This window comes from Gopherus evgoodei, chromosome 3 (assembly GCF_007399415.2).
Source record: "Gopherus evgoodei ecotype Sinaloan lineage chromosome 3, rGopEvg1_v1.p, whole genome shotgun sequence".
NCBI classification, from domain to species: Eukaryota; Metazoa; Chordata; order Testudines; family Testudinidae; genus Gopherus; species Gopherus evgoodei.
The window spans coordinates 14,489,979-14,514,144 of record NC_044324.1 but is presented as its reverse complement, the minus strand read 5'-3'; the positions used below and the strand labels follow the sequence as shown (position 1 = coordinate 14,514,144).

At 47.8% G+C, this 24,166-nt stretch overlaps 1 protein-coding gene across 9 annotated transcripts in view; it reads left to right on the top strand.

Annotated features, from left to right (window-relative positions):
* Positions 1 to 23,361, top strand: part of NCOA1 (nuclear receptor coactivator 1) — a 344,103-nt gene extending 320,742 nt beyond the window's left edge. For 5 of the 9 annotated variants that reach the window (XM_030555146.1, XM_030555138.1, XM_030555140.1 and 2 more), the window contains 8 exons: positions 207 to 375; positions 4,127 to 4,441; positions 4,912 to 5,013; positions 7,737 to 8,136; positions 9,384 to 9,558; positions 14,090 to 14,273; positions 18,387 to 18,512; positions 20,373 to 23,361. In XM_030555146.1, the coding sequence (XP_030411006.1) occupies positions 207 to 375; positions 4,127 to 4,441; positions 4,912 to 5,013; positions 7,737 to 8,136; positions 9,384 to 9,558; positions 14,090 to 14,273; positions 18,387 to 18,512; positions 20,373 to 20,540 (1,639 nt within the window). In that variant the 3' untranslated portion in view covers positions 20,541 to 23,361. Of the gene's footprint in view, positions 1 to 206; positions 376 to 4,126; positions 4,442 to 4,911; positions 5,014 to 7,736; positions 8,137 to 9,383; positions 9,559 to 14,089; positions 14,274 to 18,386; positions 18,513 to 20,220; positions 20,278 to 20,369 lie in introns of all 9 variants that reach the window. The other 4 variants (XM_030555145.1, XM_030555144.1, XM_030555143.1 and 1 more) reach the window with 4 other exon arrangements.
* The last annotated feature ends 805 nt before the right edge of the window (positions 23,362 to 24,166 follow it).

Sequence of the window (24,166 nt, the reverse complement as noted above, 5' to 3'; positions counted from 1 at the left end):
TCACCCTTGGTGCGTTCCAAACATCACTTTGGGTTCGCTTGCTAGATCAGAGTGAGTTGTTGCACGGACTCAGAACCAGTTAGGCAAGTGAGCATGTCAGCGGGAGGAACCCTGCAGAAGCAGTTCTCCCATGTGGGGTCCTTGCAGCCGAAATGCAGAGCTGTTTTCTACACTGAACATCTCTGTTTGCTTTGTCGTCTGTACAGCCAGTGTATCGCTTCCCAGCTGGACGAACTCCTATGCCCCCCCACCACGCCGGAGGGCCGGAATGATGAGAAAGCCCTCCTCGAGCAGCTTGTGTCCTTCCTGAGTGGCAAAGATGAAACCGAGTTGGCGGAATTGGACCGAGCTCTTGGGATTGACAAATTGGTCCAGGTAGCAAGTGATGTGCTTGGGGTGGGGAGACTGGTAGAGGATTGTGTATGTGGCCAGGTACTGAGGCCTGATAATGGGTGCAAAGGAGGGCTTCCAACATCTGGTGCTTGCTTGCCAGTTGTGGATGGGAACAAAAGAGCACATTAGGCTCAAAGAGGATACTTAATACCATGGCATTTTTCAGCGCACTCTACCAAAAAGTTGGAAAATATCTCCATGAAATACAATATTGTGCCCCCTGCTTTTAAAACGTGATCCCCCGTGGGAAACGTCAGCCTCTCAGAGGCGGCTGAACATATTTATCCTTGAATGGCTCATGCAGTGGGAAGTGGAGAGAGTTGGCAGGCTTTCCTGCCTCACCATCTTCCTTTGGGGTTAGAGTGCAGAAGAGAACTCCAGCTGGAATCTCACAAGCAGAGATTCCTGAGCCTTAATTATGCTGCATAATATATGATACAAAAATGCACAGCCTTTACCACCAAGCCTGGCTTTCATTGCAGCAACCCTGTCTCCAATTTAACCACAGGCTGATGGGTTGTTCCCCAGTCCTCTCAATATTGCCATTGTACAGCGCATGCAGTGGCCCAGATCCTGCCTCAGAGCTGCGCAAACAGAGCTTAATCCCGTAAACCCCAATGGGGTTCCACCTGGGTGCACACAGATCCAGTGGCAGGATCTGGGCCTCTAAGAATATGCCGGGTTTTCATAAATAATGAAGAACAGCACTGCTTGAAGAAATCCTGATCATAGGAAAGATATATGAAGAACAGAGACATACAAGTAATGAAATAGTTTGCGACTGTTTCTATGATTTATTTTTCCAGTTCAGACAATACTTACACACACGTTTGTTTCCAAAAAAAATTATTAAAACCAAAAATCTGTCATTAATTTTAGTGCTCTTGGAATGGACGTAGAAAGGGAGCCCTAGAGAGTGAATTCCTCTCCTCTTCCAAGGCCTGCTTCTTTATCCCTGAACTCAAGGGGGCTTCTGACACTGAGCCCCCACAGAGCAACCACACAATAGCAGTGCAATTTCTTTACATCGCCCCATCGCTGTGCCTCAGCTTTAATCTAGAGACAAGGCTAAATTTTCTTGTGTGACTATTGATTTGGGGTGACTAATCTGAGACACCTTATAGTGGAGTTGTTTTTCAGGAAATTCCAAGCATCTGCCCTCTCAATAGCAGACCCCTTTTAAGGCATCTCATCTTGGGCATCAAAATCACTAGCCACTTTTAAATTCTGTCTCCCTGGCACGTTCAGTCACTGATTCCTCTGCTGAGGCTGCCAGTAAAGATGCCAGTTGTGGTATGGTGGTTTTCGTGCCATGATCTCCTATCCACCAGGACCCGGATTACAATCTACCAAACTCAGTTCATAAAGGCCGCCTAACGCCATAACCACACCAGGTAACTTTCAGTGTTGTTCTTAGGGAGGATACTAAGCATTTGACTTTCTCTCTAAAATACTGAAGTAAGATGCCTTGGAGCACAGAGCCTGGGGCCCAGAGTTATGTGAGAATGCCAGTCATCTTCCCTCTTGAGCCAGCAAATTCCCTGTTTAATAGTCTATGGCTCTGAGCATCGTCTCATGTTTGGAATTGAAATCCAGCTTTACTCCCATCCAAGTATCGTTTCTTTAATATTAATCTTAGGCTTTTTCCATGGCTCCAGATGAATCTTTGTAATAACTTATGTAACGTTATAAAATATGTATTGGACATAAATGTTTATGGGGACAGCATTCAGAATTTGAGAAGAAGTTCATTTCAATAGTTTCCCCCTTGGATACATAATTGAAATGTACCCCATCTTCCTAAACCAGTTTGTATTTCCTTGGGTACGTTGTACAGACTTACCCTTACCCTTACTTTCAAGTTGTTTATAATTAGGCCAAAGTATTTCCGACCCACCTGGAACTAACTCAAATATACTCTTGCTTTAGGGTATGTCTTCACTGTACAGTTACCTTAGCCCACCTCCTGTCCACAAACGAAACCTTTTCAGCTGAGTTTAGTGTTGCTTTCAGCCTGAGCTAGCTGGCACAGTGGGGTATGGGTTAGAGCCTTGGTGCCGCTTTCTCTCAGGCTCGTCACCTATTTACTTTGCAGGGAGGATACAGTCCTGCTGCACCTTCCCGTAATTCCCACCCTAGAATGACAGACAAGATTTTCCACAGTTCACTAGGAAAGAATCATGGAGTGGCTTAGCTAACTGCAGCACGGAGCCATGAGATTCCTCCCAGATGTCCTAGCGACACACACGGCTACATGCAGCAGCAGCAGCAGCAAGGGTGCAGTAATTCAGGCATGGTATTGCACACAGAGTGGCTGCTCACACCCAGGCACCAGTCACCTGAGTGAACTCTCTGCAGGGAAGACATACCTCTAGAAAGTAGCACAACCTCTGAGTTCATTTCTCCTGACTCAGAACCAATGCTGAAGGTTGCTAAATGATTTCAAGCACCTGATGGGATAGGGCTCCTAATCTGGCAACTGATTGTCTAAGACCACCTCTCTGCTGCAGCATCAGACAGGGAGTTGTGGTCACGTGAAGTGCTCGAGTTAACCTAGCCCCCAGTTTAATGAGGCGGGGCTGAAATCAGGCTGCTTTTCAGTGAGCTGTTCTCCACTGTGGAATTTACCTCCCACACTGAGTGAAAGCTGGGGTTTTTAGGTAGCACATAGTCAATGTCACAAGCTTAGCAGTTTACTCTCTGCTGGGTCCCGGTTATGTTGCTCTACCTGGAGTAAAGCTAAAGCAGAGCAGTGTGTCTCCTATTTCCCCCGTGGAAGCTTCCTCAGAGAGGTCTGATTCAGCTTGCTTGCATACACTGACCCCGATCCCACACTGCAGCTGAGGAGTCTACAGCACAGCTCAGGAAGGCACACTCCTCGATCCAGATCTGACTGTGCATTGGTCTGGTCACCCTGTGTAAGTGAAAGCAGCTTGAAGGGTATTACTCCAGCTGTCAAAGGCTTCTAGGGCTATCATGATAGCTGGGGATTGCTGGGCACAGGGAAGCCCCAGCCGCAACCTGTTTCCTCTGGCCACCTCCCCTTTGCAGCCTGCAATAGGAGGGTAATGTAGGAGATACTATGCGGTTCCCCTGGCCTCGAATTGATTCTCCCACTGTCACAGCACAGCCAACAATGGGTGCTCCCCTTTAGGCACCTAAATAAATGGCTAGATTTTCTAAACAGCCCAGCTCCTAGTGCAGACCATGGAGAGTCCTCCCCACCCCCCGTCACCACTCCTGAGAACAAAGAATCTCCTGCCCCTTCCTCCCTTCCCCTTGACACCAATGGGAAATGAGCACCCTGAAAAATCTGGACTTAACTGCATGTGCTGAGCCCTTCTGAAAATTGTGGCCTTTGTTCATGGCCAAGCAAAAAGTCCTTTTCCTTGTGAAGGTTTTTTAGGCCTCTGGCCCTGAGGAGTGAGGTACTAATTGTTCTCCCTGCAGTTGCTTTTTGGAACATTCCCAGTGACTAGACTCAAGCGGGCTGGAGTGTGGTTGGCTGTACCAGTGTAGTGAATGCCAGGGCCAGCCGTTGGGTTAATCCTAGGAGCAGTCCGTTCTGCCTATGCTGGAGGAGCCTGAGAAGTGAAGGTTGGGCCCTTTGAGTTGGGCTTTGCCACCTTCTCTGGGAAGTGGAACACATGGCAGTTGCTTTGTGTGTTAGAAACTCTGCTGGGATTTTTGTCAGCTAAGAAGAGGTCTCACTTTTGTCCCCATTTTTAAACAGGGAGGTGGCCTGGAAGTGCTGACTGACAGATTCCAGCCACAGCAAGCGACACCGTCTCTTCTAATGGATCAGAAGCCTGGCCTGTACCCCCAGCCTTATTCTTCTGCTTCTCCTACTGCTAATCTCCCCAGCCCTTTCCAAGGCATGGTCAGGCAGAAACCTTCTTTCGGGCCCATGCCGGTTCAGGTACCTCCGCCCCGAGGGGCTTTCCCCACCAACATGGGAATGCAGCCACGGCAGACTCTAAACAGGCCACCGACAGCGCCCAACCAGCTGAGACTTCAGCTGCAGCAGCGGCTACAAGGGCAGCAGCAGGTAACTATTCACTTTGGTTTTATGGGGAATCCAGAACTCACAGCTAGAGCTGCCTAGCAGTCAGCCTCTTCCCCTCCAGCTGTGCTTGCAGGTTACAAGTCTGTAAACTGCCACACACTGGGTTTTGCGCAGCACTTCTCCTTATGTGGGGCCAGCCCATCCCGCAAGCTCTGTCATTAGGATGCCCCTCTGTAATAGAGCAGCAGAAGGATGTGTACTAGGAATAACGTGAAGGAAATCGACTTAATGGAAAAGTGCTGTGTTGCCATTTTGCAGGTAGAAGAGATTGTGGGAAACTAGTAAGAGTCCCTTTAAATGAATTACCTGCTTCTCAGATATGTAGGGAGGAAAAATGCAGGGTAGAAAACTGCTGTGGGAAGCCAGTTGCCGTTGGTGGGTCTGTAGATGTTTTGTACCTGTCCAAAACAGGTGTAGAGCGGTAAGATCTTTCTGATTTCCTCCTCCTCCAGCTGATACACCAAAATCGGCAGGCGATCCTGAACCAGTTTGCAGCAAATTCTCCAGTCGGCATCAGTATGAGGGCAGGCATGCAGCCTCAGATTACGCCTCAGGTAATGGTTGGAAGCCACATGTTGGCACCCATATCAGCCCAGTGGAAATTAGTACTGTATCACTAAGGGCCTGTACCACTGATCTGTGAACACAATAAGTTCAGTCTATTCTATTGAGAATAACTGCAGAGTGAGGCACTACTCAACGTGAGTAAGGGTAGTAGAATATAGCCCCAAATGAATTTTCTGTGTAGCTGACTGTGGATATTATCTTCCGCCTCTGTACAGCATTTCCACCTGAAAATTCTCTATTGCGGCTTAGAGACGAGTGGTGCTGGCTTGGACTTCCTTGAGAAGGGTCCCTTTGTAACGGATGACATTCTCTTATACTTGAATCTTTAGTGAATCTTGTGTAATGACCCTGCAAAGCCCCAGGTCCAGGAGTTCTATCCACTTTCAGTAAAGTGGGATCAAATATCTGCTCAATATAAGGGGAAAAGAAGGTGGAAGGTGTAGCCATATTCTGGTAACTTTGTTCCATACGGTGGGTTTTTATTGGTGTTGCCTTGCCACCCCCAAACCATTACTGATTCCAACGTCTCTGTGAAGACTCCAAACTGTTTTGATGAGTTTTGGACATCTCTGATATTCTCTCAGGCACCATAGCTGCAGACAAAACTATGTAACAGTTTCCATTGCAATGCTTTGTCTTCAGCTGCTGCTAACTTTCTCAGACTTTCTCTTCTGGGCTGAAATTTTCCACTGTGATATTTTATTAACTTTGAGCAAATCTGGTTCAGCCGTTTGGGAAACAAACCCATAGTTTATAGAAAATTCTTGAAAGAGATGGTTTTGAACAGCCCTACAGTCAAAATAGCTGGGTTAGAGAATTAGCCCTCAACTGACAAGAAGCGCCTTCTAGTCTCTGTGAAAATGGGGTTTGATTTGAACAAGTTATGAATGTTTGAAAATAGCAGGCTCTGCAGTGCTCTGCAATGGAGTAGTCCCATTTCTCACTGCTATCATTATTGTGATGGTGGCAAGAGACGCTGTCATGCCAGGAGCTGTACACTCACAGAGAAACACACAGCCCTGCTGTAGAGAGCTTACACTCTAAATAGATAAGACCGACAGAGGAGGTAGGAATCGGAGACGTCGAAAGGTGAGGGGCCTTGCCCAATGTCATAGAGCAGGCAGTTGAGCCCAAGTCTCCTGGTTTCCAGTGCCCTCTCCACTAGGCCACACTGCCTGGCTCACTACGTGTGCACTTTTTGTAAAGTAGGCTAAGGGAAATGGCCCATGGCAACAGTTGCTTCGATTACCGCAGATCAATGTAACGTGCATGAGCGCTTCACAGGCAGGTGGGAAGACAGGTCCTGCCCAGGAGTGCTGAAAACTCCTAAACAGAGAAAACTCAGACAAAGAGAGGGGACAGGGCTTGACATGAAAGCCCAGCACTTTGAGCTGGTACAGTCCAGAGAGCAAACACGATGCTACTGAACAACTGCAGACTGTCTGGGCCGGGCCGTGGGCGGCCGGTGGGCACTGGTTGCCATCAGGAGACGTGCAGTGGAGGCAGGGTCGAGCTGGGTCAGGATACCAGGAAGTCTGAGTCAGGCACCAGGTTACAGAAAAGAGCCAAGTAGCAGAGCTGGGAAGGAACTGGGGACAGGCACCAGAGTCTCAGGTTCACAATAAGGCAGGTCTAGCGCGGAAGCAAGCAGGCAGTCTGTGTCCTGGCGCAGACAGCTCCCTGTAATGGCTTCCCGGCGCTTATACTGGTGTGGGCCAATCAGTGAGCTGCAGGGCTGCCACCCAGGCTCCGCTGAATGCTCCTTCCTGCAGTGTCTAGCGTCACAGAGTCCCCCAACAGAAACCTGGCCTGAGCTCCCGGTGGGGTTGAAGCTTTGGGAGCCCAGAACCTCCATTGTCCCAGGTTCTGGTTCCACAGATGCTGACAGACTCCACAGTGAAGGGTGCTCCAGTGTGGTGACTCACGTTGGCAGAGCTTGGAAGAAAGCCACCACCTTTCTTTCCCCCGTTTCACCCCTGAGTACCACGGACTTTTAAAATGTCATTTGTAATGATTATACGGCGATACGAGCAAGATAGGATTATGATGCCAACTAAGCAGGGACAGGTGGCGGGGGCGGGGGGCGCAGGCACGAAAAAAGGGAGTCTGGAGGGGGAGATTGGGATGGCGGGAAGAGGGAGATTGCTCAGTGTGCAGGGAGCGGTATGAAGTGAGTGATTGTGCTGAGACAGTCCAGCAACAACTGTTGTTAAAGGCAAGGTTGTGGTAGCAGGGCGGGATCTGAAGCAAAACAAATGGTCTTTTTTGGACAGGAGTTTTTCTCGTTAGCAGCTGCATGAAATGACAAAAAGTGGAAATTTTTGCCAGTAGCTGCCCCTGCAGATGGGGAGCCCCTTGCAAAGGTTTCCTGTTCATAGCCAGGCTAATAACATGTGTTTCAAATCCCAACTCTCCAGGGTCTTTCAAGCTTTTATGGGGTGAGCATGTGAGATTTTCCATTCAGTTACAGGAATGAGCATGTACAGAGGCAGCTCTTTAATATTTCCAATCTACTCTGCCTTTGATCTGCCCTAACTGGCAGATTTACAGAGCTTCCCCAATTGCTCTTCGGGACTTTTAGCTTTCTTTGCAAAATGATGATTGACATCACAGGCCGCTGGAAAGGGCATTTGTCCGTCCCCCGGATGGTACGGTTACCCTGGCAGGGGCAGAGTTATTGTAACGTTCACATTTACCTCCTCCTCTGCAGCCACCTCTGAATGCACAGATGCTGGCCCAGCGCCAGCGAGAGCTGTACAGCCAGCAGCACCGGCAGAGGCAGCTAATGCAGCAGCGAGCCATATTAATGAGACAGCAGAGCTTCGGGAACAACCTTCCTCCCTCGGCTGGACTCCCAGTGCAGATGGGGGCAGCTCGCCTCCCCCAGGCACCCCCACAGCAGTTCCCCTATCCCCCCAACTACGGTACAAATCCAGGAAACCCTCCCACCTCCACCAGCCCCTTTTCGCAGCTGGCATCGAACCCTGAGGCAGCACTGGCCAGTCGCAACAGCATGGTGAACAGAGGGATGATGGGGAACGTTGGAGGGCAGTTTGGTGCTGGGATGACCCCTCCCATGCAGCAGAACATCTTCCAGTACTCGGGGTCAGGTACGTCTTTGGCTGTGCCCTTAAAGTGGAGTCTGCATTCAGTGTCTGCTTCATCAGGTGATGCTTTAAGTATGTGGAGGTATGAGCGGGGGCAACAAACGATGCAAGTAAATAAATATACTGCATGACCGACGTAATGACTTCAATGTGTACCCCTTAGCCCCGAGTGGAGGAAATCCAGATCAGGCCATAATTACACGGTGCTTTTCATTTGCTGATCTCCAAGAGCTTTACAAAGGTGGGTAGGAATCATTATCCCCAATTTATGTATGGGGAAGCTGAGGCACAGAGCGAGGCCGTGACTTGCCCAAGGTTTGCAGCCCAGTTCTTCTGACTGCCAGTCCAGCTGTGTGTCCACTAGACCGTGCTGCCTTTGCATTCCATTAGTGCCATTCACTTGATGATCTCACTGCACGTATTGCAAGTTCTGGGAAGGCACCCCATTCTTCAGGCTCCATGTTCCAAATGCACCCCTCAGACAATGTAGAGATCTCTAGAAGTTGATACCATTTAAGTAAATAATTGTATTTCCCTTTTAAAAAGAGAGGGAAATTCAGAGTGGCCATTTTAATTAAATTACTTGAAATTTACATTCAGAAGCTAAATGTCTGAAAAAGGCCAAATCCTTGTGCATGCTCTGATGAGGTATCGGAAATCAGCTGCAGATGGAGGTTATTTCCTGTGTACAGATTATGTGGGTGGCTCAGATTAAATCAGTGAGTTTGTCCAGAATTGGCTGCAGATGGACATCTTTGTACTGCACCTGCTCCACATGTTTTTACACTTAAGCAGCACTTTTCCATAATGTAAAAAGAATTCAGTTTGAATCTGGCAAGATAGATCTGGGTTCTATAATTAATCAATAGAGACAATTACCCCACAGCTATCGCGGCTTTGGAAACCAACTAAAATTGTCCTGCCAAGTCAACAATGACATTGTCTTGTTCTCCAGTACAGTTACTTCAGCTCCTTCTCCAGGCAGCTGTTCTCTGGAATAATACCCCTCTCTTTATGGCAAGCAACTTCTGGGTTCCCCCCACCATTTGGCTACAAAATGCTGTATTCGGGTAATACAAATAACCAAAAAAAGGGGAAGTCCTCACAGGACACTACTGGCAGAGTAAGGTAATACTCTGCGTGAGTAAAGCTGGCAGACTCGGGTCCCGAGGGATTAAGAACAAGCTTATTAAGTAATGGCATGGTCGTCTGCACAGTTTGCAGTAAAGCCATCTATGTGTTGTTCCCAGGCATGGGTCAGCAAAGCGAGCCTGCATTCACTCCATCACTCAGCCCCAGCAGCCCTCTGATGTCGCCGCAGATTCCTCCTTCGCAGAGCCTCATGCTCCAGTCAGCTCCGCCGACCCCTGGATACCAGTCCCCAGACATGAAGACTTGGCAGCAAGGAACAATGGGGAATAATAAGTAAGTCCAAGCTCAGGTCAGAGTAATGTGCACGCAGATGGTAGGAGCAATAACTGCTGAGGTCTGCGCTCCTGCCCCTAACTGGTCTGGAAGCAGGGAACCCAGGGTAACAAAACATAGCTCTATGGATACTGACATCACAGTCGTCAAGGGGATTGAACCTGGCACCTTCAGCACCAAAATCACAGGCTTCTTCCACAGCAGATCTCCTTTAGCTATGAGTCCATAATAGGTTGCGATGGTCCCTGGGCCCAGACACTAGAGGGAGACATGGTCACACATGCACTAAGCCAGTGTCCTACACCAGCCCATCCCCTAACCACTCACCCTGCTGGGAAGCATGTTGGGTTCCCAGTAGAACATCCATCCAGCCATGACCTTTAACTGTATAATTACCTTGTAAAAAAACAAACCAAAAGCAGGGAGCTCTCCCCAGTTTTTCATAGAATCATAGATTATTAGGGTTGGAAGGGACCTCAGGAGATCTAGTCCAACCTCCTGCTCAAAGCAGGACCAATCCCCAGACAGATTTTTTGCCCCAGTTCCCCAAATGGCCCCCTCAAGGATTGAACTCACAACCCTGGGTTTAGCAGGCCAATGCTCAAACCACAGCCTCTTTCCCACATCTAAACAACAGAAATAACCATTTCTAAACACGCTTTGGAAGTGTGGTTGTAGCCCATGTGCATTGTGGTGTTCTTGCCCCTGTGGACAGAAATCCCTCCATGAATCCTGGGTGGATAACTAGGCTAAAAGATGATTATAACAAGTTTATCTCTGATCACACAGGCAAGAGGAGGATGTGCTATAAAACACATGGGGAACATGACTGTTTCACTACAGTGTTTAAACATGGGCTTTTCCCTTCTCTGTCCTATTTTCCTGTTGCACTTCAGCTATTGCAGTGAAAAGCCCCCTAGAAATGCCTGTAAATTACAGAATGTCCTGTCTTGGTTCTGAGTCTAGAATAACACACACTCTGATCAGAAAGGCAACATAAAAACCTGCGAAGACCAAGAGGAATCTCTCTTGTATGGTCTGACCTGTTTACAGTATGCAGTAGGATAAGCTAATGCCTGTCCTGCAGCTCGATGATGCTCTGTGTTACATAAAAGAGCTAAGTATCCATGGTGGGGGGTGGGGTGCATCGGTGTGGTGATGGGGGAGGAAGGTATCATCCATCTCCCTCCATTGCCTTCAGGAAACACAGTGCCTCAAGCTCCTATCAGTCTTGCCTCTCCCACCAAAGACTTCAATAGTTACAGCACCTCATACAAACTGGACACTTGGCACTTCTCATAACACAAATAAAAGGAAGTTCTTCTTCACACAGCGCACAGTCAACTTGTGGAACTCCTTGCCTGAGGAGGTTGTGAAGGCTAGGACTATAACAGCGTTTAAAAGAGAACTAGATAAATTCATGGTGGTTAAGACCATAAATGGCCATTAGCCAGGATGGGTAAGGAATGGTGTCCCTAGCCTCTGTTTGTCAGATTGTGGAGATGGACGGCAGGAGAGAGATCGCTTGATCATTGCCTGTTAGGTTCATTCCCTCTGGGGCACTTGGCATTGGCCACTGTCGGCAGACAGGATACTGGGCTGGATGGACCTTTGGGCTGACCTAGTACGGCCGTTCTTATGACAGAGAACTTCCCCACAGTGATTCCTAGAGCACAGCTTTTAGAAAAACATCCCATCTAGATTTAAAAATTGTCACTACAACCCTTGGTAGATTGCTCCAATGGTTAATTACACTCACTGTTAAAAAAATACGCTTTATTTGTCTAGTTTCAACTTCCAGCCATTGGATTATGTTACACCTTTCTCTGTTAAATTGAAAAAAACATTCTTAAATATTTGTTCCCTATATAGATATTTATAGATTGTGATCATCACGCCTTAACTTTGCTTATTAAGCTAAGTAGATTGAGCTCCTTGAGTCTGTCTCTATAAGGCAGGTTTTCCTACCCTTTAATCATCCTCATTGCTCTTCTCTGACCCCTCTCCAATTTATCAACATCCTTCTTGACACCATATTCCAGCAGCAATTGCACTAGGGCCACGTACAGAGGTAAAATAACCTCTCTGCTCCATCTCAAGATTGCCCTGTTTATGCATCCCAGGGAACACACAAACTCCAAGAAATCACTTCATGTCCGTTATTTCAGGGCTCGCTTTATTCCGAAACAGAGCAGGCAACTCAAAACACTCTCAGCAGCCCTTCAGCCCTCATCTCCCTTCTCCGGAGCTCAGGCTGTCCCTTAGACAGTTCCCTGGCCATATGGTCTCTGGGGTCTCAGTCTGTCCTGTGGAACTGCATTTCCCAGAATGTGCTGCTCTTAAAGGGCCCAAGGACTGTAATGGGATGGGCCTGTGCACCCCAGACCCAGGATTCTATTACAAATGTATTATTAATATTGCTGCTGTTTATTATTTTACAGCAGCGCAAGATGTTAGAAGACGTGGTCTCTGCTCCAGAGAGCAACAATCTAAATCTCAGACCTGACCCAACAAGACGAGCAGTAGAGAGGGAGTGAGACTCGGGTACAATTCACAGGGAATACTGAGAAGGATTAGAGGGGATGTGACCTCAGGATAGAACCGGGGAGATCTCTGCTGGAACACTGTCCCCACTTCTGCTGTCCCTAAATTAAAAAGGAGGCTGAAAAATTGAAGAGAGCTCAGAGAAGAGCCATACAAATGATATGAGGGCTGGAAAACTTGCCCTGCAATGAGACTGAAGGAGCTCAATCTGTTCAGCTGGTTGAAGAGGAAGAGAAAAGGCAGCTTAATCCCAGTCTGTAAATACAGTACCGCACAGGAAGTGCCTGATGCGAAAGGGCTCTTTAACCTGTCAGAAAAAGATTTGGAGGGACAATGGTTGGTTGACAGCTCTACTTGTTGGCTGATTTTTGTGGGTGTTGGGTGAGAAGTGTGTTTTGGTGAGAGGTTAGAGCGATTTGGCAGACGGAACCCAGATGTACCGTGGGAGTCCATGGAACTAGAAGGTCACGGATGATTTTTGTGTTCTTCACCATGAATTCCAAACACGCCTGTCTTCTCGTTTCGTTTGCTCAGTAATTTGGCCGAGACAGAAGAATCGCTTCACTGATTTGGTTTCAGGCTGATACAGTGCAGAACGGCTCCAGTGCAGTTGCTCCAATTAGGGGATAATCTCAATCTCTTTGTTATATATGAAGCAATAAACGGCTGCCCAGATTGATTAAGGTGCTCAGCCGCACTTGGGCATTTCATCAATCTCGGAGGCCATCTGTTGGAGTGCTGCAAAGCAATACAGATTATGGCTGTTAGCAAACCAGAGCAGGGCATTTTATTACTGTATTCTCTCTCCTCTTGTGAGCTGAGCTGCCTCTTGGATCTTCCACAGACTATACAGCTGAGGATTGGTGTAGAAAGACACGATCTGATCTAACACGCACTGAAGTCAATGGAGAGCCTCCCGCTGACTTGAGTCAGGTCCATAATGCTCTGGATGAAGGTCCAGCCCAGGCACCATACCATTTCCTTCCTCCCTTTCTGCTGACAGATTTTCCTGGAGCTCTATGTGTAAATGCTATATAGAAGTGTTTCTCAAATGGTCAGTCCTGACCCACCAGTGGGTTGTGGGGCCCTAGGCAACTATAGACTTCTCCCACCCCAGTGTGGAGCTGGGGTGAGCCTGCCCCACACTCACCCGCCAGCAGCAGCTCCTGTCCTGGCTCCCCACTCCGAACATCACAACGTGGCACGTGGTCACAGTGCCACTTAGGTTTGGCCTGGCCACTCCTCTGGGACACATTCAAGCGAGTGGTGGTGTGACCTGGTGCACAGGGTTGCAGTGCCACTCCGGTTTGGCCATGAGGGAGGGGCAGGTGGGCCAAACCTGAGCTGCTGTGACTTTCCATTTTGACTTTTGTAAATGTACAGCTGTATTTTTAGGGTTCCATTTTCAGGAGAGTACTTGCAACTCCCAGCGACTTCATCACACACCTCTGAGAGCAGAATTTGGCCCTTTTACTTGTAGGATTTAAAGGGAAGGAAGCAATGAGGTTCTTTAGAAACTAAGTGAGATTTTATAGACACTGCTCTTAAGACAATGAGATCCTTTTTAGAGAACTTTTAAAGCAGCTTACGAAGTTTAAGGTTATCCCTGCTATCAAATTCTGTAGGTTGGTTTAAACATTCTTGGGGAAAGGGTCACTCTGTTAAATTCTGTAGGACATTTTCAGAAGGGTGGTATTTTCTTCAGTAGATAGAAGCAGGAAGTCATGAAATTCCTCCCCAGGAGAAAATAAGCCACAGAGATCTGTCTGCTGCAAACATTGCATCAGCTATTTTAAAAAAAGCCTTTATCACTCCAGATCCATTACCCCCCACCCCTTCCCTTCCTTCTCTGTTACAGACATCTCTGTGGTTCCCTTTCTGCAAGGATGCCTGTTGCTGGAGTCACTCTCCATGTTACAACTTGAAACCGAGCCCTGGCCTCCTGACTCTGTGTAATCCCTCTTTATTTTTTCATCTGGGTTAACAGTGTATTCAGCCAAGCTGGGCAGAACCAGCCCACGCCTGCGCAGCAGGGAATGTACAACAACATGAGCATCACCGTATCCATGGCTGGAGGAAACACGAACGTCCAGAACATGAATCCAATGACTGGACAAATGCAGATGAGCTCACTGCAAATGCCCGGGATGAACTCCATGTGCTCCGAGCAGGTCAGTGTGGCAGCGTCCTCGTTCACTGGGCACTCCATGAGCACCAACAGTGATAATGTCACTCCACTGACCATCAGCCAGTTTCACTGGGGGGTCCCTTAACAGGTCTCTGCCCTTGTTTATGGAGATATACCTATCTCATAGAACTGGAAGGTCATCACGTCCAGCCCCCTGCCTTCACTAACAGGACCAAGTACTGATTTTGCCCCAGATCCCTAAGTGGCCCCCTCAAGGACTGAACCCACAACCCTGGGTTTAGCAGGCCAATGCTCAAACCACTGAGCTATCCCTCAGCTCTCTCCGTTGGTGAGGCGCATGTGTCCCACACTAGCTTTGTGGTGCTCTCTCTGGGAGTTGCCTGACTCCCTGAGCCAAGGAGCTAATGGATTTATTGCGTTTAAGCTTTGTGTTCCAGGGTTTTGTATACCAGATGCTTGTTGCTGTAACTCCTCAGCACTCTGCATCATGCACACCCCTACCTCTGCTGCCTATTGTCTAGCATGCTGGGGGCCTGGAAATCCTGGCTCAGGAGTCATCTGGTGCTTTTGTGAAGACTTAAAAAATGTCCCTGGTGATCTCCCTTTTCTCTGGGATATTTACCTTTAGGTTATCTCCTTCCTGTGCTTGAGAGGCAGGGGCCCGTTCCCCATAGTACAGTTAGCTGTGTGACACTGGAGCAAAGGGCTGGAGGGAAGCAGGCAGAGGCCTCTCTCGCTTCACTGGCACCCACAGTTGTAAGCTTAGCTGTGTTTTGAAGCCTTGTGCAACAGGCACCAGATTAGTCAAATTATGAGATAGGTACATCAGCTCACCAGGAGCGGACGGGTATGCATTCAACTCTGCAAAGATAGCGGTGGCTGCACTGCGAGTTCCCAGCTGCTAATGCCTCCTGTTGCCCCTGAGTGTGCCCTGAGGATTCCTTCTCGCTTATTAAGGAGAACTTGACATTTCATGGGAAGATGAGGCAGATTTTTTCATATTTAGACACCCCCAGGAAGTCCCCAGGGCGTGGGTCTGGATTGGTAAAACGCCCAGCCAAAATGTCTGAGTGTAATGTGATGGCTTCTTCAGATCCAGTATGTCTGCTTGGGTGAGGTACGAGGCCAGTGGGCTGGCTTTGGATCTTGTCTTCTAGAAGTCACCAAATCCTTGTTAAGTATCTTTTTCTAAAGCAGGATCCCTACTGTTAATAACCAGTAAGTAACTAGTGTAATAACCAGTTCAGTACCATGGAAACTCACCGTTCTTTCTAGAGCCTTTGGATCAAGTTCAGCTCCAGGGCCAGTTGGCACCACTCGCACGGAAGTCAGTAGCATGACCCCTGGTTACACCAGGGCTGACTCCTACCCCTTTCCTCTATAGCCAGCTTCTGCAACAACCTTCAGTCACAGAGGATGATGGTATAAAAGGAAACACAGGCAGATCCATGCGCACATGCACTCTCCTGGAGCCAGGCAGATACGGATCTCCTGTTGTTACACTCCGAAATGACGGCAGTTAGCTATAGCACTCATGCCCCTAGGAACTCGTTTCAGGAGACCATCCCTTCAGTGTCTGTGCAGAGTAGTGCAGGTGGTGGAGAACAAGCTGATTCACTACCCACCTGTGCACGCTGAGGGCTAGGAGGTGTAGTTTGCATTGAGTCTTGCTAGAAAGCAGTGTGGAGCTGCACCAGCACCGAGGGGGCACTGGGAGAGATTCTGCCTCCAGAGGTACAGTCTCTTTCAGGATGTTTTGTGTATGCAGCTGCTCACTTTGCATCGCCTGTAAGGATGGTGCAGATTGCTTCCTCTAGTGGTGGGAGGCGTTCTAGAATCATAGAAACATAGTGTTGAAAGGGACCTCAAGAAGTCATCTTGTCCAGCCCCCTGAGCTGTGGCAGGACCAAGTAACTCTAAACCATCCCTGACAAGTGTTTGCTCCGCCTGTTCTTAAAATCCTCCAGTGATGGGGATTCCACAGTCGCCCTTGGAAGCCCGTTCCAGAGCTTTTCCTAATATTTAACCTAGATTTCTCTTGCTGCAGATTAAGCTCATTACTACTTATCCTACCGTCAGTGGCCATGGAGAACAATTGATTCCCTTCGTCTTTATAACAGCTGTTCATGTATTTGAAGACACTTATGTCCCCTCCTCAGGCTTCTTTTCTCAAGACTAAACAGGCCCAGTTTTTGTAACCTTTCCTCATAGGCCAGGTTTTCCAAACCTTTGATCATTTGTGTTGCTCTCCTCTGGATTCACTCCAGTTTATCCATATCTTTCTTAAAAAATGGTACCCAGAAATGGATGCTGTACTCCAGATGAGGCCTCACCAGGGCCAAGTAGTGGCTCCTTCTCCTCCCCAGCTCTTTCCAAGTAACTTGCTCGATCGAAGACCAAGGAGTGAGCAGTCCCCGCCCACACTGCTATTGTGGTGGGGGGCGTGCAAATGGCAAGGGAAGCTGCTTGCACGTGCCCTCATGCCTGCACCAAAGGCGAAGCACAGTCTTGTCCAGTGCTGCTTTGTGGCGAGTAATAGGCCTCTTTAGTAACCATTTGGTCTGAGGGAGATTCTTCTCTCTGTTTCCAGGGCCAGACCTGAAATCTTGCAGGTCCAGAAGGGGCTTTAGCTGTTTGGGTTTGTGACTCAAGAATGTAGTAAAGCATCTTTGAGATCCGTTTGCGTGACAAGAGGGATCTGTGCTGTATTGCTCTTGGCAGCATCGCCTCTAATTATTTTCATCTGGGAGCATTTGTCTGTCTGCACTTAAAGCTGCTCTGAGCCATGCCTCCAACAGCTGACCTCTCCCAGCCTGTTCGGAAGGGATTCAGTCACGGGGGCTTTCTGAACTGCTCGTTATGGCTGCATTGAACAGTCTGGAAACCAGCCCTAATTGTGCATTTGCTGTAGAATGAGCTGGGAACCGAGGGAGCTTGGTTTGAAGACGCACTGACTCAGGCCCTGCTTCGTAGGCCAGACTTAGGTCATCGTGTCCTGGCTAGCACAGGATTAGTCCTGGTGTCATCTGACGCGTCAGTCTGTGAAGCAATACGGAGGCTGAGCCGTTCTGCCCCTCCTGTCAGTTCACTGGAGTTTCATGCTCCCTGTAGATAAAATGCTGTAGGAAACCACCAGCAGCCCAAGTGGTGGGCACAAGGGAGCTCTCTTCAGAAGGAACTTGGATAATCTTAGTCCAGCGTGTGATCAGTGAAGCAGACAAGCATTGCAGCCCCTCCATGGCTTCATTCTGCTTCAGCAAATGGAGTGAGCCATCTTGTACAGCGGGGCACTGAGAGGCTGGGCTTGATGGAAGGTTTTTCGCCTTCCTCTGCAGGGTGGGCAGTGGTCACTTGCTGGTGGATTCTCTGCAGCTTGAAGGTCTTCAAACCACGATTGAGGACTTCAGTAATTCAGACATAGATTAGGGGTTTGTTACAGGAGTGAGTGGGTGAGATTCTGTGGCCTGGTTGTGCAGGAGGTCAGACTAGACGATTATAATGGTCCCTTCTGACCTTAAAGTCTAGGAGTCTATGAACTCAGGGGGCCCCAGCCATCCACTTGGTTGTATTGCTTTAATTAAAACATTCACTGACAACTTGCAGCAGGGGAGTCCTGCGAGTCAGGAGTGCTGCTCACGCTCTGTCAGCACCAGAACCAGGTCTGCAGCCCTGCCCTGGGATCCATGCGTCTCTCACCAGGATGTCCACAGCATGGTTAAAGCTGGGAGAGGAGAATGAACTGTGCTCCCTGCACTCCTAGAAGGTTAAAATGGCAGAAGCTGTAGCTTGGGGAGGAGGTGGTGGGAAAAGATCGGGGAAGTAGTGATGGGGAAAAGGAGCCCAGCATTTCTAAACCTCTCCTTGGCTCAGAAATTCTGTCGTTCACCTTTTGTGAGGCAAAGCAATAGAACACTGTAATAAACAAGCTTAGTCCAACAATGTCCCACTCAGCTATTTCCCTGAGGCCATTCCAGCCTGTCACGTAGAGAATGCCAGCATGTAGGCTCCACATACAGAGCCCAGTGCTAGCGCTCTCCTGGGATCCCTCACTTGGTGCAGAGTTGGGGCTGGAGGATGGGGCACTGGGGAGAGAAAGCAGGTGAACCATCACTGAGCCTTGACCTTGCTTTGACAGGTAAATGACCCAGCGCTGAGACCCACCGGCCTTTACTGCAACCAGCTTTCCTCCACTGACCTTTTGAAAACAGAAGCAGATGGGGCGCAGGTCAGTAAGAAACTCCTAAGCACAGACCCATCTGAGGTACAGAGAGGAGACGTTTGACATGTCTGGCTTGGTTACCTCAGTCACTGTAAACTTCTTGCACCTATTTTATCAGCGGATTTGCCATCAGGGAAGGTTTCTGCAGTGGCAGAGAATAAATTGCAGGGCTCAGCCCAGTAGGGCCTTCTATTTTCTGTGTAGTGTAGAGCTAGAATCTGCATTCGATGACAACCACCTGCCTCAGAAATCTTGCTTTATTCTCCTACTCTGATTTAAGCCTGTATGGATCAAAGCTTGTTGCTCTGGCAGGAAGGGTAAGTGTCCCCAGCAGTGTGGGGAGCACAGTCAATGCAGTGAGCTGAGCTGGAAAAGTAACTGGACATTGGAGAGACAGGAGTCGCTAAAATCCGTATCGGCTCTGAGGCTGGCCCCAGGTACCATGACAAACGAGAGACGTTTCTGCTTCTGTAGAACTATGGGAACATTTGCAGTCAGAATCCTTGTCTCTGTGACACAATGTGTTGATCACGAGCCCCTTGGTAATGTATCAGCGTGTGCTCAGTGCCGCCCTGGGAGTTGTCTGAGCTTGATTACAGTTGAACCATTTGTTCTGTTCAGAGAAAGGGGCTCAGCACTTTCTGCAAATCAGGCCCTTTTAAGGTGTCAAGTTGGAAATCCAAAATAACGAGCAACTTTTGAGTATCTTGGGCCAAGTATTGTCATTCTGCCTTGCAGTACTGCCAGTTTCAGCACAGAGCATGCATCTGTCGAGCAGTCTGGAAAGAACCAGCATTCTACCAGTTTGTTTAGAGATGACGTGTTCTGCTTCAATATGAAGTTCTCTTTGTTTCCCCCGTTTGCTGCTGAAGTCTAACTGCACCTCATGCTGCTTTTGTGTGTAGTCAGTCTTGCAAAATTCTGCTTGCCCAGGGCAAGGAATTTTGGGCTTTTCATGGGCTTATAAAAAAGTATCAAACAGTATACATTTTTCAGTAGCATTATCCTTAAAAAGCGTGGGTGAAGATTTTTGCCCCTGGGCTGGTTACCATTTTCAAAATGGGTAATAAATACATATTTAAAACAAAATAAAAGTTGTGTGTGTGCCTCCTTGTGTTTTATTAATAACCCATTAAGTATCACAAATCAATTGTACCTGTCATCACTTCTTTCATTTTGCTCAGTTTGGACCATGAAAATCAACTAATCAATTTCAAGCTTTTAATTTCCTGATCAGTTTTTCACTTTGTGGCTCTTGTGCATTAGCAAGATAGTGCAGTGTTTGATTTGCAAAGACTGTAGGGAAATGTTAACACCCAAACAAAACAAATCCTATTTTTATTGGAATAAATAAAGAAGGAAAATGTGTCCTACCTCTAGGTTCTGTGACAGTTCAATTTTGGAACTAACTCTATCTTGGTATTGTCCCTTTGATATTCCCTTGCAGCGAGTGGGATGCCATGATGTACCCTATTCAGCAGCCTAGCATAGGCATTCTACCGTGTGCCTTTTGTCTATTGGGCTGCAATTGAAGGGGCTTCAGCAATATTAAAACAGGAGGAGATTGGTTTCCAGCCTTTGATACTGTGCTCCCCTCAGAGCAGGTATCACAGACAAGATGGCTCTCAGCACAGATGATGGCTGGCCGGCAGCTGGAGACATGGGAATGCCAATTTTTTTTTTTTAAATTAAAACATGTGAATCTTTCAGAGCTCTGATCCAAATGAGTGCAGTAGTTTTCTTTTTATAGGAAAAGAAGACAGAAGAGTTCTTCTCTGTGGTGACTACAGACTAGAGGAATTCTCTAGTGAGTTTCCACTTCACGTAGTACCCAGTCCATAAGCCAAGGGGCCTGTTCCTTTTTTCCTCTAAAAATCTCTCTTGTCTTTTGTGTCCCAGCAGGTACAACAGGTTCAGGTGTTTGCTGACGTGCAGTGTACAGTGAATCTGGTAGGTGGAGACCCTTACCTGAACCAGCCTGGTCCAATGGGCTCGCAGAAAAGCACGACAGGTCCTCAGACCCCTCAGGCCCAGCAGAAGAGCCTCCTTCAGCAGCTACTGACTGAATAACCTCTTTTAAAGGAATGTGAAATTTAAATAATAAGACATACAGAGATATATAAATATATATATATATATATATTTTCTGAGATTTTTGATATCTCAAACTGCAGCCATTCTTCAGCTCTTAGTGTTTGGAGCAAAAAGGTTTTTTTCTTTCGGTTTTTTTGTTTGTTTGTTTTGTCTTTCGGGGTTTTTTTGTTTGTTTTTTGTAAAAGGCGTTGGATGTTGGCAAATAGACAAGGCAGGACAGTCGGTTTCTTGAGCCAAAATTACAGATGATTCCTATTTTTGTAATCAGTTGCTGGCATCTTACTCCAGATGAAGGTTTCTTGGGGAAGTGGGGAAGGGGATGGAGGAAGAAGCGAGTTGAAAGAGACTGCTTCGGAAGGAGGAAGATCATCTCAGTTTCAGCTGGATCTGTCACTGATTCGTGTCTCAGCCCAGTGGGAAGGTGGGGAAAGACACCGGACTTCTATCAGAAAGGCTGTTTTTATTCATGCTTAAAAAACCCAAACACCTTTTCTCCCCTCTGCCCCAGCCCGCTTGTGCGTACAATCAGCTTTTTCTAGCAATCGTGAGTTTGTCAGTTTTAAAGAAAAACAGAGAGTATTTTGACCCATCATTTTTTCCATGTTTTATGCTGGTGTTTAAAGCCTCCTAGCAAGAGAGGCCACAATGTGTATATCACATCGGGGAAAATAATAATAATAAGACAAAAAAAAGAACAGTTCGGGGGGGAAAAGCTGCAATAATTTTTAGGGGGAAGGATGAGGAGGAGAGGGAGGGTTCTGTCAATTATTGTAGATAAACATTTTCTGATTAAATATTAAATAAAATTAAGCAGTTGTTTTTTTCTGCTTTGATTGTGCTTAACAGCTGAGGTAGCTTAAACTATTTAAAATAATAATAAAAATAATAAAAATTCAACTCTCTGATGGGGGACAGCTTATTTTTTCCCCTCAAACCTGTCCTGTACATAGCTCTGATGTCTTGTATACATTTGTTTTCTTCCTTTAGTTGCGATCACTCTTAAGATCATCGCTTTTTATTTGATTTATGATTTTTTCCCCTTTTTCTAAAATTATGCTGGTGTGTGGAAAATGTGTAGCTTTGTTGACTGACTGCATTTGCAAGAGATAAAAACAAAGAAATGGAGATGGCCGCTAATGTTGTATTGCTTTCTGATGGCTGTGCTATGCAGTGTGTGGATGTTCCCTCTCTTGAGGTTGGAGGTGGATAGGGGCAAGTCTAGTTTTCAGAGGTGCTGAGCATTCACTGTTCCCACTAGTCAATAGGAGCTGTAGGAGCACTCAGCACTTCTGGAAATGGGCCCCCTAAGCTTCGAAGGGCTAGTTCATTCTGCCCCACAGAACAGCCTGGTCCAACTCCAGTGGGAGGCTTGACACTACCAAAGCCCACAGGGGATGTTGTAGTTGCTGCCACTAGAGAGAAGGGTTCCTGCTCCTGCCCTGCCACTCAGACAGAGCCACCAGCAGTCGCAGAACAATATTTGGTGCCATCTGCTCCCCTCTTGTCTCTAGCATTTGCTCCATCACTCCCAGCCACATCCCTGGAGGCAGATCCACCTCAGGAAGGAGCCATGGAAAACATGGCTGCTGAGATGGAGGCCCAGCAGGAGGGATGGGTAAACTATGTGCAGGCAGTTCTCCACTGCTGAGTCCTTCAGGCCCATCTTATGGGGAGAAGGCATTCAGAAGCCTCCTGGGCTTCCTCTCTGAGTGCAGAGCGGGACAGATCTGGAGCCACAGGTGGGCTGGATGCAGAGCACAGCCCCAGAGCCTCCAGGTGGCAGGACAGATACTTGCTACTCACTCTCTGCCAGAAAAGCAGCAGGCTGGCATGTAGCTTTGTCTCCTTCTGTCACAGAACGTGTATAATTCCTATAGGAGGTGTAGCCCCCAGCAGGCTCTTTGCTTCAGTTAACTTTTCCTCCTAGAAGGTGGAGATAAAACAGCCAGTAGCTAGAGTCACAGTAAAATGAGTGAAGTGAACCAAAGACAGGTCTGCAAAGCTCTGAGCTTGAGCCCAAAGGGGTCTAAGCCACTTAGTGTCCCTGTTCTCCCAGAGGGGGAAAGACCAGAACTTTTAATACAGACCAGGAAAGCCCCAGCCATTAGTGTCACTCCCAGAGGAAATACACTCAATTCCGTGACCACAGCCAGAAAGTTGTTAAAGGAGATTTCTTCTCCACATCCCCTCCCCGGGCAGGAGTTTTACCGATCACAGTTGGGGAACTGTATGTCCGGTTCTGTGCACCAATGGTCATCCTAACATCGGCACCTTGCAGCTCCACCAAGCTGAGTGTGATGAGCAAAGGCGGCCTCAGATAAGAAGGGATGTGTGATAGCCCATGTGGGAGACTGGCTGATAGAATCTGGAGCAGAAATGGCAGCTCCATCCAGGGTACTAGAATTCTTCCAAACTACAGGGGCTTTGGTCATCTGGACTCAGCTGGATATGATACCACACTCTTGTAGGAGGAGTTGCTTTGTGCCAGGGGAGGTGTATCAAAATCATGGATCTGATGAGAGAGCCAGTCCAACACTCTTAGAATTCACTGTGTCCAGATGGTGTGAGCCTTACTGAGATGCTAATTCCCTGCCTCCCCAGGGGCTGCAGCGTATGTATTCATGCTACAACAGTACATGGCACATTACAAGACAGAGGCACCCTGCTGAAATAAATACGAGCCTCAGACTGTGCAGGGGGAAGAGCTGACAGAAGTGAATTCCCTTTGGATCTATTCCCCTTCATTCAATCGTTGGGGCAAGCTTTAGAATGTGGGGCACCTAAGAGAGAGACCACAGTACAAAGCCAATGCCATTCAGATGCCTGGTGCAACATATACACTGTCCTCTCTGTGGGCAGCGCCAAGAAATTCTTCAATGGGGACCTTGTCTCAGTATATCCATGACTGCTTCCCTGTCAGCTCCTTAAACCAAGGACTTCCCATCCCGCTGTATTCATGCTCTACCCTCCACTTCCTGTACTGCTGCTGGTTGTACAGGAACCCTAAAGAGGCACAGCTGCAGGCTAAGCACCGTTCTAGTGAATGCAGTCCATACAGAATGCTTGCCAGTCCTCAATGCAGGCTCTGCCCTGTCCAGAACTGCAGAAGATATTCAGGCAGCTATGCAAAAAGCCACATGTCTGAGTCCCGTCAAAAGCGCATGGTAAAGTTTGGGTCATGTTCTGTGTGAAGACCAAGGAATCCCAGCTAAGAGCTTGGTAGGGTTCTTTGTTAGCCCAACCCACAACATCAGACCAAGGGTCAATTTCTGAACTCCCCTGTGGAACCTAAAGTTGGTATTGGGCCTGGGCTACACTAGCGGGGGGATTCGAACTAAGATATGCAACTTCAGCTAAGCTATTCATGTAGCTGAAGTCGAAGTATCTTAGTTCGACTTACCTGGTCGTTCTCACGGCAGCAAGTTGATCACCGCGGCTCCCCCATCGACTCCGCTTAAATCCTGCCAAGGTGGAGTACAGGCATCAATTCGGGGATCGATTTATCGTATCTAGACATGACACGATAAATCGATCCCCGATACATTGAACACTACTCACCGAGCCAGCGGGTAGTATAGACGTACCGTTAGAGAGAGACACTA